Here is a 13871-nt window from a genome sequence, read left to right on the forward strand (position 1 = left end):
CCCAGATTCTGAACCCAGTACCTACGTGTCAGAGAGAATGCGAACATTGTAGGTTCCACAGAAAATATTTCTCTCCTCCATTAGGACCTGCTGCGTTTCCTGGTTCTGGTATGCAGTCCACAGGTTGTACTCATTCTAACAAGGTAATATTTGAAGTTAAATCTCAGTGGTAACTTCAAATACCCACAGTCCCAGAGCCCCTAGGGTCTCCCTGGCAAGGGCACAGGGCTCACGGATTCTTCCTCTGAAGGCTGAGGCTGCTTCTCTGCAGAGAAGGGAGCAGCTGGTGAGCAAGCACCAAAGGAAACCGTGAGTTAGAAAGTGTTGGGTCAAGGTTCTTAATTTTTGTTTCACCCTCTTTGATTTTCCATGTCCCCTGATTCCATGAACTTTCCAGGCTGAATTCCAAATGTCACCAATAACACAACTTTTTCAAAAATGAGCTCACAAAGGGTATCCTCACAACATAAAGTCACAGGTGCCCTTTGACTGACCATTTCACAGAAGTCGGAATGTCATGTGTATATTACATCTACCTGATAGTACAAAGCACACTCAGGGGATTTTAAGCCACATGTGAAATTACTGCTATACATGCTATGCATGTGCTTTTTTTTGTTTTTTTTTTTAGACGGAGTCTCGCTATGTCGCCAGGCTGGAATGCAGTGGTGCGATCTCAGCTCACTGCAACCTCCACCTCCTGGATTCAAGCAATTCTCCTGCCTGAGCCTCCAGAATAGCTGGGACTACAAGCATGCGCTACCATGCCCAGCTAATTTTTGTATTTTTAGTAGAGACAGGGTTTCACCATGTTGGCCAGGATGGTCTCGATCTCTTGACCTTGTGATCTGCCCGCCTCGGCCTCCCAAAGTGCTGGGATTACAGGCGTGAGCCACCACACCTGGCCGCATTTTTTTTTTTTAAAGAAAGTTTTGTTTTTCTCACCCAGGCTGGAGTGCAATGGCGCGATCTTGGCTCACTGCAACGTCTGCCTCCCGGGTCCAAGCAATTCTCCTGCCTCAACCTGCTAAGGAGGGGGGATTACAGGCATGCGCCATCACGCCTGGCTAGTTTTTGTATTTTTAGTAGAGACGGGTTTTCACCATGTTTGCCAGGCTGGTCTTGAACTCCTGACCTCAGGTGGTCTGCCTGCCTCAGCCTCCCAAAGTGCTAGGATTACAGGCTTGAGCCACCACGCCCCACCTGCATTTGCATTTCAAAGTTTTCATACATCTGCAACCTTCATTTGTCCTTGCAGCTGCCTTACAAGGTAGATTACTTGCCCCACAAAATGTTCTCATTATTTTACAGATAAGGTATCTGGGACTCAGGGAAAGGAAATCAATTTTATCAAGTCTTGACAGGGGCGCTTTTGTTTGCTTCCCAGTCTTTCTTTTATTTCCTTCCTGCCTGCCTTCATTCTTCCTCCCTCCTTTCTTCCTCTATCACACACCTTCTGAGCAGGTATGGCATTCCAGACATGCTAAATTCTGGCATAGATGACTGAACTACATTCTCAGTTCCATTTATATTCCCTGCCATATTCTATCCTCAAATATCCAGAAATTACAGTCCCATTAGACTAGCAGGAAAGAAAAAGCAGAATGTATTTATCTTGAAGGCAAAGAAGAACACAGCATCATGTTTGCACCTGAGAGTCCTCTTGGGGACATCTCTGAAGTCTCCTTCCAAACCTTAGCCTTCTGCTCCATGCCTTTAGACTCTTCCTCAGATGCCCTCTTTCCTCTGCTCCCTCTCCTTAATCTTTAACCATGTAGCAATGTCCACCAAGAAGTTTCTGCCCGGAAGAATCTGCCAACCTGCCTCCCCTCCAGGGTCCAGGGAGCTTTCCATATCCCAGCCTGAATTAAATGATGCTGCCCTGGATTCTCCCAACCCAGGGGGAATTCATTGGCCTTTGCTCATCTCCTAAATTTTGTGAGCCCAAGAAGCCACATGGTGGAGTCATTGGGAGGGAAAAGACCTGAGTTTAAATTCCAGCTCTGCCAGTGCCCAGCTATGAGACCTTGGGCACTCTCTCACAGCATATCCTTCATTTCCACATCCATAATCTGGGAACAACGACATCTCCTCGATCTATGGTAAAGTCAAGTAAATGCTGCATGCAGAGCTACAAGCATTGTGCCTGGCACACAGTTTACACTCATGCTATTACTCACCACCCTGAGAAGCACTCACCTCCACTTTTCCTAGAAGACTCTATAACTGCTTAGTCTTGCTATTAATGTGTTCTCCATGCTGCTTCACCTGCTTCTCTCCCTTTTCTCTCTCTCTCTCTCTCTGTTTTTTTTTTTTTCTGATTTTTTTTTTTTTTGAGATGGAGTCTCACTGTCTTGCCCAGGCTGGGGTACAGTGGCACAATCTCAGTTCACTGCAACCTCCGTCTCCTGAGTACAAGTGATTCTCCTGTCTCAGCCTCCCAAGTGGCTGGGATTACAGGCATGCACCACCATGCCTGGCTAATTTTCTATATTTTTAGTAGAGACAGGGTTTCATCATGTTGGCCAGGCTGGTCTGGAACTCCTGACCTCAGGTGATCGGCCTGCCTCAGCCTCCCAAAGTGCTGGGATTACCGTCATGAGTCACTGCGCCTGGCCCCTTTTCTTAAACTATACATGTGAGAATTAAAGAAAGAGGAGAGAAACACGAAGGGTGGCTTGACAGTCAACAGGTTTATTTCAAATCTGGGAGGGAATTCTGAGCGAGTTAGGTCAGAAGCCACACTGTCTTAGAGACTAAGAGTTTTTAAGGATTCAGGGTGGGAGAGTTTATCAGATGTTCGGACTGCTTTTGTGTCTCTTTGTTGTGCTTATCTGGGAGGGAGAGTTGTGTGTCTGTCCCCATACATCTTTCTGCAGCTGCAGACATACCCCCCCGAGTCTGATTTAGCTTCCCTATCTTAGTGCATTTGAAGGGAAAGGAATGTGCTTATTATGGCCCACTGTTTTACTGGGGCCCATTGTATGAGGGTGAAGTCCGGCAGTTACCCAAGAGACTTTCCCCCCACCTCCCTCTGTGCCCGAGATGTCTTATCTGTGTTTTACTGTCTGCTCTTTCTGGCTGCTTGTAGTTAGAAGAGAAGTGATTTCCTTGAAACGCATGAGACTAGAAAGGAACCTGGAACTTAAAGTGACGGTGTTCGTCCGAGATGACAGTGCTTCAATTCTGTCAATACATTCCTAGAATGTCAAACACTGGCTGGGTAGTCCTTCTGTTGGGCCATTACTGACTGCATCACCCAAGGAAGAAGGGTGTTGTTTGTATTATACATAAAAGAGCGACAGACTTGAAAACAAAAGCAGGTCCATGTTCAAATTAATGCCTCTTTGACTCAGCTGGCTGGGAGAGCTTGACTTCTCTGCACCTCAGTTTCTTTATCTACAAAATGGGTGAAGGGACCAGCTCAGAAATGAATAACTGCAGGTCAAATGAAATCCAGAAATGTGTTTTCCTTTTTTTTTTGAGACAGAGTCTCGCTCTGTCGTCCAGGCTGGAGTGCAGTGGCGCGATCTCAGCTCACTGCAAGCTCCGCCTCCCGTGTTCACGCCATTCTCCTGCCTCAGTCTCCCAAGTAGCTGGGACTACAGGCACCTGCCACCATGCCCAGCTAATGTTTTGTAATTTTTAGTAGAGACGGGGTTTCACTATGTTGGCCAGGCTGGTCTCAAACTCTTGACCTTGTGATCCGCCCACCTCGGCCTCCCAAAGTGCTGGGATTACAAGCGTGAGCCACGGCACCCGGCCCAGAAATGTGTTTTCTTTGGCACATGTAGTTTTTAAAACTGCTTTTGACTGGTTGCCAGCATTTAATAAAAGCAAGAGATTTCACATAATATGTCAGATTTCTATCTTCTAAGGCTTAGATGGTCTAACAGGTCAGGGGCCTCAAGACAATCTCTCAAGACAATAATTAGCAGCAGCTGGCCCTTCAGATGCAGGTGAACTGTCCAGCCCATGACAGCCACACCGTCTGCTACTGCCCACACCACCCGCCTCCTCCTTTGTGTCACGTGCCTGGCCCCTCCAGGTCATATGAACTAGATGCTCTCTCTGGATGCTTCTGTGTCTCAAATTCTAATTTAACATAGCTTCCTTCTGGGAAGCGGCAGTCAAACCATCCCTTATTAACTATCCTTTTGGGGCCAACTGAATAGACTTCAAAATGGACTTTAAGCAGTGAGGAGGGGGCAGAAATCTAATGGTTTTAGGAATATCAACCATGCCTTGATAGGCAAAGCAAAGAGCTCGAAGAGTCTTCCGTTCACTCTTCATTGTTGCCTACGAACTAGTGGAGAGGGCTACATTTAATTAACTCTCTCCTTCCATCCTAGAGCCAGAATGAACCTGGAAGTGAGAGATAAGGGAGCCGAATTCATCTAGGCCCCAGGCATTCTGGAACCAGCCCTGGCCCTCCCCTCGGGTCCTCCTCGAATTCCTGAGCAGCAGATGCTGGAGCCTCCAGAGGCATGAGCTCATGGAGCTGCTCCTGGCCTCTGAACCTGCCACCGAATGACCTGGTGCCATGGACACAGAACACGGCCATGGGCTTTGAAGTAAGGAAGAACCCTGAGAGGACAACCAGATCAATCCACCCATCCAACAGATGAGTAAAGCAAGGCTTAAGAAGAGGAAGTGTCGGCTGGGCACGGTGGCTCACACCTGTAATCCTAGCACTTTGGGAGGCCGAGGCGGGTTGATCACGAGGTCAGGAGATCGAGACCATCCTGGTTAACACGGTGAAACCCCGTCTCTACTAAAAATACCAAAAAATTAGCCACGTGTGGTGATGGGCACCTGTAGTCCCAGCTACATGGGAGGCTGAAGCAGGAGAATGGCGCAAACCCAGGAGGCGGAGCTTGCAGTGAGTCGAGATCACGCCACTGCACTCCAGCCTGCACAACAGAGTGAAACTCTGTCTCAAGAAAAAAAAAAAAAGAAGAGGAAGTATCTTGCAAGTCAGTAGCAACACAGAACTCTGGTCTTCCTTAAGGAGTGTTACCTGCCATGATCCTCTGTCCTCACTCCAGGGCTGAGTCTGGACTTCAACCTTCAATGGCCAATTAGAATGAGACGTTCACAGTTACTTGCCCCAGATGCCGTTGGAACCCACCTTCGTCCTCAGCTTCCACTTCGGATGTTTCACACGCATACGCTTCCCATCATCTACCATTTTAGGAACTGGGATAGAAACCTTATTGGCATAATTAGGATCAATTCCTCTTGTGTAGGACCCCTGGAAAAAGACAAAAAAATAAAAACAGAAAATGGCTACTCTTGGCTCCGACTCTGCAAGAAGAAGGGAAAAACTAGTTCTTGGCAAAATCTGAAGGATGCGTAAGCCCTGGCTGTGGCAGGCGGGCCCAGTTCTGGCTAGTTCCTCTGGCAGTGTGTGCAGATCGAATGGAGGAGAAAAATAAAGACCAAATGCCACAGGGGGACCAGCAAAGATGGTCAGACTGTCGCCAGCCTCACCATAGCTGCTGCTTCTCATCCTCTGTCCTCTCTGCTGGGAAAAAAATTCAAGTTACCAAAATCCATGGTTTAGGGTGAGACTTCTGGCAAGAAACGGAGAAGTAAAAATGCTGGAGAAGATTACCATTGGGGAAAATTGCGTTTTAACTTAAAAAAAATACTTTGCGGCCTCATAAACATCTGTGTTCCATATGAGGCTGATGCAGAAACACATTAATGGCTTTCTTGCTGCGTAAGCTGTGATATAACTCCCTGGGGACTGGGGGTTCTCTGCTTTGTGAGGTGTTGGAAAGGCTCTGCCTCTCTGCTCCTGAGTGGTCTCTATCCTTATGGTCCTTGTGAGATGCACTGACCACGAGAGAGTACTCAGTCGTCAACAGGAGTTTGGACCAAAAAGAAAAGACCTATGAAGCCTAAAAGGCCACAAATGTAGAGCAGGAGGCCAGCTAAGGGTTTACAAAACGTCCACAGTCAGATCAGCCTCAACACAAAAATGAAGCTGGTCTCAGACATTCCCCTTTCAGACTTGCAGGAAGTACCTGCATGAAGATAATCTGGTTCTGAATGAAGCCGTGCGCTGACAAGTCCGTCTTGACCTGTTGAGCCATGGCAGCCCAGTGCTGGCTCACAGAGGCACACTTGTTCAGGGTGTGTCTATCCAGCATTCCTGGAAAAAAAAAAAAAAAAAAAAGATGGACCCAGAAACCCCAGAACTGGGCCAAGATGGGAGGTGTCTGGGAAATTCCCTCAAATACCCCAGCATACTTAGAATGTACTTGGAGAGGTGGATGGGCAGGTAACGGATGAAGTCTCGGTATTTGCTGAACCCAGAAGACAGGTCTCTGATGTCATCCAGGTCAACCAATAGATTGCAGGGATCGTACCCTGGCTTGGTTATGCCTCCTTTTTCAGAAAACAGCCTATTCATTTCGGAAATACACTGGAGTGAATTCCTCCATGGTTCCTCTAGAGTGAAGCCAGAGAAAGGTATGTGGTTGAGTTGGCTCTGTAGAAACTCCAGGCCAAGAACAAGTCCTCACCAAAAGCTCTCCCACAAAATAAACCTCCTCAGAGTCTACCCTTAGGCCACTAGATTTTTGTCATCTCTTCTGCCACATGAGAATAGAACCTTTTGACTCAAATATACATGTACTTTTCAACTTTTTCAGCCCAAGGAGAAGCCTAGAGTATCAGAGTCTGAAATGACATTGTGCCTGGAATTTTCTTAAAAATACTCCCACAAGAAAAAATTTTAAACAATTTAAGAAAGGGGGGGGCAATGAATGGAATAAAATTGGTAAAATGTTGATAATTGTTGAAGCCAGTGCTATGTGGGTGGGTGGTTATCATACTGTTCTATATACTTTTGAAATTTGAAATTTTCCATATAAGTGTGTTAGAATCTATGCCTTGTATTTCCTACGATATTGTGTTTCCTATGATATTTCATGTATATGTCTTGCTTCAAAACCCAACTTAGGAGTGCCTTGAGGTGGGGAACCAAATTCCCCACTAATTTTATTCCCTCCTCAAGATTGAATCCAATACTGCAAAAATAGCCATTGGTGGGTTTAATTCTAGAGCCGGCCACCATGCCAGAGCCCAGGGACTAGATGATGGATTGTGGCCCGGAGCAGAGAAAGACTCCAAAGGAAACCATTGATAGTCTCCTTTCTGATTTCTATTTTCAGATGTGTCTTGTGGACACTGCAGTGGAGAGGTGAAAATATGGGTTTGGGGGCCATCCTGATCAATTTCAATCCTTGCTCCTCCCCTTACCAGCTGTGATAATTAGATGGGGAAGTAAATGTCAAAGAGCCCAGCACATTGTAGATGCTAAATGAATCTGAGTTCCTCAAATCTGCCATCCCCAGATGCTATCACCCTGCCAGCCCCTCCAGTTCCACAGGGTCTTCCCAATCTCACATTGGTTTCATATTGGTTTTCTTGTTGAAAGTTGACTTACCAGGGTTAGAAGCTGCCCCAAGTAAGTGTTCATTTTCTGGGGCTTTGGACAAAGGAAGGGATGTGTGCTGAGTTTTGGCTGTCCAATAGACTTGTGAGGTCACAGACTTGGAGCTGTCATCTTTCTTGGGGGAAAAACACCCATCTGTGATGTCTTCATTGAGCCCTGAAAAACAAAAGACCAAGACAAGGTTGCTCTTGAAGCAGGTGTGTTGAGGAAAATGAGGTGGAGAGAAACTTTTTTATTTTTTCTTCCTTCTTTTTTTTTTTTTTTTTTTTGAGACAGAGTCTCACTCTGTCACCCAGGCTGGAATGCAGTGGCACGACTGCAGCTCACTTCAAGCTCCACCTCCTGGGTTCACGCCATTCTCCTGCCTCAGCCTCCCGAGTAGCTGGGACTACAGGTGCCCACCACCACGCCTGGCTAATTTTTTGTATTTTTAGTAGAGACGAGTTTCACCGTGTTAGCCAGGATGGTCTTGATCTCCTGACCTCGTGATCCGCCCGCCTTGGCCTCCCAAAGTGCTAGGATTACAGGCGTGATTCTTCCTTCTTTTAAAGACGTACAGAACGGACCAGAGCAGTTATGTCTGTTTTTATTTGGGGCCTCCAAACTTCTATGCAAAAATCTCAGAAAGCTTCCTGTTAGTGTTTCAGCGTACTTCTAATGTAAAATATCTTGAGCTGTTTACACAAGGAGAGAGAGAGTCGAGGTCCGGAATTGCAACAGGGAATGTTCTTTGGAAGCTCAAGATGAATTTTCTTCCATGATAGAAATAACCACCCTCGAGTCAAATTAGAACATTTAACCTTTTTTTGGTTTGTTTTTGTTTTTTGAGACGGAGTTTTGCTCTTATTGCCCAGGGTGGAGTGCAATGGCATGGTCTTGGATCACTGTAACCTCCACCTCCCGGGTTCAAGTGATTCTCCTGCCTCAGCCTCCCAAGTAGCTGGGATTACAAGCGCATGACAACTGGCTATTTTTTGCATTTTTAGTAGAGATGGGGTTTTGCCATGTTGGCCAGGCTGGTCTCGAACTCCTGACCTCAGGTGATCCGCCCATCTTGGCCTCCCACAGTGCTGGGATTGCAAGCGTAAGCCACCATGCCCAGCCAGAACATTTAATTTTTAAAGAGAGAATCTGCTCTAAGAAAAGAGAAGGTTGTTGGCCAGGCGCGGTGGCTCATGCTTGTAATCCCAGCATGTTGGGAGGCTGAGGTGGGTGGATCACAAGGTCAGGCGATTGAGACCATCCTGGCTAACGCGGTGAAACCCCGTCTCTACTAAAAATACAAAAAAAAATTAGCCGGGCATGGTGGCGGGCGCCTGTAGTCCCAGCTACTCGGGAGGCTGAGGCAGGAGAATGGCGTGAACCCGGGCGGTGGAGCTTGCAGCAGTGAGCCAAGATCAGGCCAGCCTGGGCGACAGAGTGAGACTACATCTCAAAAAAACAAACAAAAACAAAAACAAAAAAGAAGGTTGCCACAACCTGTAATAGAACTTACACAACTCCAATGTAAATAGCCCATTTCTATGGTGCGTGATGAAACTTTTGGAAGAGCACCGCAGAGCATTGCATCTGTGCGTACAAGCCAGGCCTTCCGCTGCTGGCAGCACTGCAGAGTGGAAGAGGCTCAGGAGGGGATCCTGGTTTTCAGCCCACATGGTGGGTGACCTAAGCGAAGTCATTCAGATGCCCTGGACTTTGGTCTGCTTATGTAATATTAAGGATCAACCAGTCAGTTGATCTCCAATCTAAGTCACTGTTTTTGACACCCTGGGATTCACTGTGTCTTCATTCTATATTATCATTCTTTTATACCCCTGACACGCCAAATAAATCAAGTGACATACATTGTGATCTAACTGCGTCCTACGCCATCCAGCTTTGAAATTCTTTTGGATTCCACTAGTCTACAAATATGACCACCTCTCAGGTCTCATTGGTGACAGGAATTACACACCTTCAAGAGCTAAAACTCCAAAACACCTCCATGTGACCAACCCTCCCAGCTTTCTCCCACCCTTGCTTAAATCTGAGCTTCCCCACACTGGACCCTTCCACCCCCGGACCCCTCCAAAGCTCAATTCTCTTGCCTTCTGATACAGTTTGGATATTCGTCCCCTCCAAATCTCATGTTGAAATGTGACCCCCAATATTGGAAGTGAGACCTGATGGGAGGTTTTTGGGTTTGGGGCAGATCCCTCATGAATGGCTTGGTGTCCTTCCCACAGTAATGAGTGAGTTCTCGCTCTATTAATATAGTTCAAGAAAGAGCCGGCTGTTTAAAATAAATTGACACCCCTCCCCCTCTCTTGCTTCTTCTCTTGCCACATTATACGTTGATTTCCCTTACATTCCACCATGAGTGGAAGCTTCCTGAAGCCCTCACCAGAAAGAGATGCCCATGCTTCTGGTACAGTCTGCAGAACTGCAAGCCAAATAAAACTCATTTCCTTATAAATTACTTATAAATTTCCTTATACATTACTCAGCCTCAGGCATTCCTTTATAGCAAAGCAAAACAGACACCACCCTTATTGTTTCTTCTGCTTCCCTGAACTAGCTGGCCAAACACTTCCAGGATTCTCTAACACCCTAGGCCTGTGATTCTCAAAGAGAGATCTCCAGACCAGCAACATCAGCACTAGCTGGAAACTTGATAGAAATACAGAATCCCTGATTGGGTGCAGTGGCTCACGCCTATAATCCCAGTACTTTGGGAGACTGAAACAGGTGGATCACAAGGTCAGGAGTTCGAGACCAGCCTGGCCAGCATGGTGAAACCCCATCTCTACTAAAAAATACCAAAAAATCAGCCAGGCATGGTGGCACGCACCTGTAGTCCCAGCTGCTTGGGAGGCTGAGGGAGGAGAATTGCTTGAACCTGGCAGGTGGAAGTTGCAGTAAGCCAAGATTTCACCACGGCACTCCAGTCTGGGTGACAGAGCGAGATTCTATCTCAAAAAAAAAAAAAAAAAGAAAAGAAATACAGAATCCTAGGCCCACCTCAGACCTGCTGAGTCCGATGTTCTGGGGGAGGAGCTTGTTTTAACAGGTCCTGCTGGAGATCCTGATACAAGCTACAGCTGGAGAACTACCACCCTAGACTTATTTGGCCCTTAAGCTATCTCCAGCCTTGGAGAAACTCTACTTTAAGGTTTGATTTCATGGATAAGCAAGGAGCATGGTAGAGTGAATGGAAAAAAAAAAAAAAAGCCGTAAGTTTTGACTTCTTGGTCTGGTTTCTGTGCAGGGTAGCTGAAAAGCAAAACAATCGCTTCCCCTTTACAATCCTTTCAAGCCCAGTCCAATCCCTAAAGCAGGAATGACACCAGCATTAAGGGGTCAGAGGCAGGGGCCAGCCATTTCTGGGCCTATGAGATGCAGAAATCCATGATAAATGTTTGTCAGTTAAAAGTTGTGTACTTCCTCCTGCATTGATCATTTTCAAGAAGGAAGTTACATTCAGTCATTTCTCCTTTGGTAAACAGGATCGGGTGTCAGGACAAGGTGTCAGTTCAAAAAAACCTATGCTGCATTCTGTGCAATCTCTGTCTACCTATGTTGTCTACAACTGCAGTTCCCTATAGATTTCTGAAGTCTTGCCTTCCGGTTTTTGGGGGCCCTCTGGTCTTTGCCTGTGGCCTTGTTTACCTGAGATACTGTTCTGCTCTCTCAGAATCAGGACTCTGATCACATTGGCAGCAGTGAGCAGTAATTTGGGGTTGCACATCTGCAGCAGTAAGAGAGTATAATTCGCCTTGGTCCAGTGGGTGCTGTTCCCAAACCAGTACAAGATCTCCTTCATCTTCTGTTCTACTGTTTTATCCAACATTTGGTTCAAGAAGGACTTCGCAACTTTCCCCTCTTTCTTGCTGAGGTCGATCCGGGACCTGCTATAGATGAAATCCTTTCCCTGTGTGGTCTGAAGGATATTTTGGAAATAGTGTAACAAATACAAGCTATTTAACTGCTTCAGAATGCTAACTAGAAACCTCCTCTGTGATATGTCATTGATCCTGCAGAACCACTCTTTGGTAGAGAAGATCTTCCAGGCTAAGACACACGTCTCACACTTCTGGCATAGAGGGATGGAATCGGTTCCCTTCTCACAATGAAAATAGGGGGCATTCTTGAGCGTTGATTCCAGGTTTTCCATGATCCTGAGATAACCAGCTCATTTTAGCCCTGCCCACTTGCAGCGGCAACACCACCGAACACTAGAGGAACAGGAGAAATGAATAAATACCCCAGTTGTGCCTTTTCAATTACAAACGTCTCCCAGAGCAAAAGTAAATGGCTGCCATGGATGGAAAGCGTATCTCTCTCAGAAACTGCCGGTAGAAGTCTGGCTTTTTGTACAGACCTCCTTGGAAACATGGCTTTACCGTAAATCTCCTAAACCTGGTACTGCTTTATGTGGAGGCAGTTGTTGTATATTCTGAAAGAGCTGGTCATCTCATTTCTAGAACAACAAGAATACTGTTAGCCAAATTTAAGTAATATGTGGACTATTACTGGTATTGTGCTTTAATTACTGTTATATATGGCTTCTGAATATTCATGAATATAAAATAAGATGCAAACTTCTTATGTTTATATCTGTTCAGTTACAAGGTGGCTATCCCAATGATACTAAATATGTTTATATTCATTTTCTTAAGTCATCATCAAAGTAAAACCAGAAATGTTTAATATAAACTTAAGTTATTTAACTGCTTCAGAATACTAACCAGAAATCTCACCATTGTCAAAGTGCCCAGGCAAAACATATTGGGCAGCTGACAGAAAGAGTTTCAAAGTCATGCTGAGATAATTCTCCTATTTCAGGCAAGACTAGGTTCAAACATTGACTCTGGTACTTAGGAGCTATATGGTCTTAGCAAGCAACCTGTCCTCTCTGAGCCTCAGTGTCTCCATCATAGTTATGAGGATGGAGAAGATAAAAGCGGGTAATAAAAATGATAACTACCTTCTAGGATTGCATTAAATATCTGAGATCAGTTGTTGTTACTATTGTTACTGTTACTAAAGCATCATTACCCTAGATAAAACCAAAAGGTTTGCAATATTGTGTGCCTTTCTAATGCCCATGTTGGAAGACCAGGCATAACCAGAGAAAGGTAATGGAATCCATCGCTGGGGTTTGGTTGGCGATGGTAGTCACATACTAGGGTCAGAATGGGGGGAATAGGAATCAGGTTAAGAATGAGATCAGTTCTCACAGCTCAACCTCTTCTGTCTGAAGAGGAATCTGGAGAAAATGTGTGAGTAGATTAATATTTAATCAGTCAGGAAGGCCAGACAAAGGAGGGTGGCAAAGAGAAGGGAGGCCCGAAGCAGACTCTTTGGATCTGTAAGGTGGGCACATTACCCTAAGAAGTGCTGCACACTAAAAGTAGCTCTTTTTTTTTTTCTTAATTAACTTGTTTATTTATAATTGACACATTATAAATAGCTTGTTTTTAAAGATTTTTTTTTTTTTTTTTTGGAGACAGAGTCTCACTCGCTCACCCAGGCTGGAGTGCAGTGGCCGGATCTCAGCTTACTGCAAGCTCCGCCTCCCGGGTTTACACCATTCTCCTGCCTCAGCCTCCCGAGTAGCTGGGACTACAGGTGCCCGCCACCACACCCGGCTAGTTTTTTGTATTTTTTAGTAGAGACGGGGTTTCACCAGGTTAGCCAGGATGGTCTCTATCTCCTGACCTCATGATCCACCCGTCTCAGCCTCCCAAAGTGCTGGGATTACAGGCTTGAGCCACTGCGCCTGGCCATTTTTAAAGATTTAAATAAATTTGGATTTTAATCTATGAGGCTGACATTCCTCAAGGAAGCCTTTTTTTTTTTTTTTTTTTTTTTTGGAGTCAGAGTCTAGGTCTACCCCCAGGCTGGAGGACAGTGGTGTGATCTCGGCTCACTGCAACCTCCGCTTCCCAGGTTAAAGTGCTTCTCTTGCCTCAGCCTCCCTAGTAGCTAAGATTACAGGCATATGCCACCATGCCCAGCTAATTTTTATATTTTTAGTAGAGACGACATTTCGCCATGTTGGCCAGGCTGGTCTTAAACTCCTGACCTCAAGTGATCTGCCCGCCTTGGCCTCCCAAAGTGCTGGGATTACAGGTGTGAGCCACCGCCCCTGACCAAGGAAGCAGTTTTAATCACCCAACTTAGTCTTTATTTCATATTTCAGGGCCACAAACTTGGGAGTCAGAGAGAGAGAGACTAGGTTTCAGACATTAGTCGAGGTTCATTTCCATCCCCTCTCCCTCAACACTGCACACACACGGTTCTCCTCAAACACCTGTGGACCATAGTCTGTTGTTGCCCCCTCGGCACCTCCTTTTCTAAACAGCTTCTTTGAGAAGATGACAAGGGGCCGCCTCCTGAGAATAGAGGGACAAGGAGTGCT

General features: G+C 45.9%; 1 protein-coding gene across 1 annotated transcript in view; it reads right to left on the bottom strand.

Moving 5' to 3' along the window:
* The window catches only part of FBXW10B (F-box and WD repeat domain containing 10B), a 42648-nt gene extending 30603 nt beyond the window's left edge, over nt 1–12045 (bottom strand). The window contains exons 1-6 of the mRNA XM_008010444.3: nt 11117–12045; nt 7460–7624; nt 6259–6459; nt 6033–6160; nt 5132–5254; nt 26–135 (exon numbers count right to left, since the gene is read on the bottom strand). Coding sequence (XP_008008635.3) covers nt 26–135; nt 5132–5254; nt 6033–6160; nt 6259–6459; nt 7460–7624; nt 11117–11621 — 1232 coding nt within the window. The 5' untranslated portion in view covers nt 11622–12045. The remainder of the gene's footprint in view (nt 1–25; nt 136–5131; nt 5255–6032; nt 6161–6258; nt 6460–7459; nt 7625–11116) is intronic.
* Nucleotides 12046–13871: the final 1826 nt, after the last annotated feature.

This window comes from Chlorocebus sabaeus, chromosome 16 (assembly GCF_047675955.1).
Source record: "Chlorocebus sabaeus isolate Y175 chromosome 16, mChlSab1.0.hap1, whole genome shotgun sequence".
NCBI lineage: Eukaryota > Metazoa > Chordata > Mammalia > Primates > Cercopithecidae > Chlorocebus > Chlorocebus sabaeus.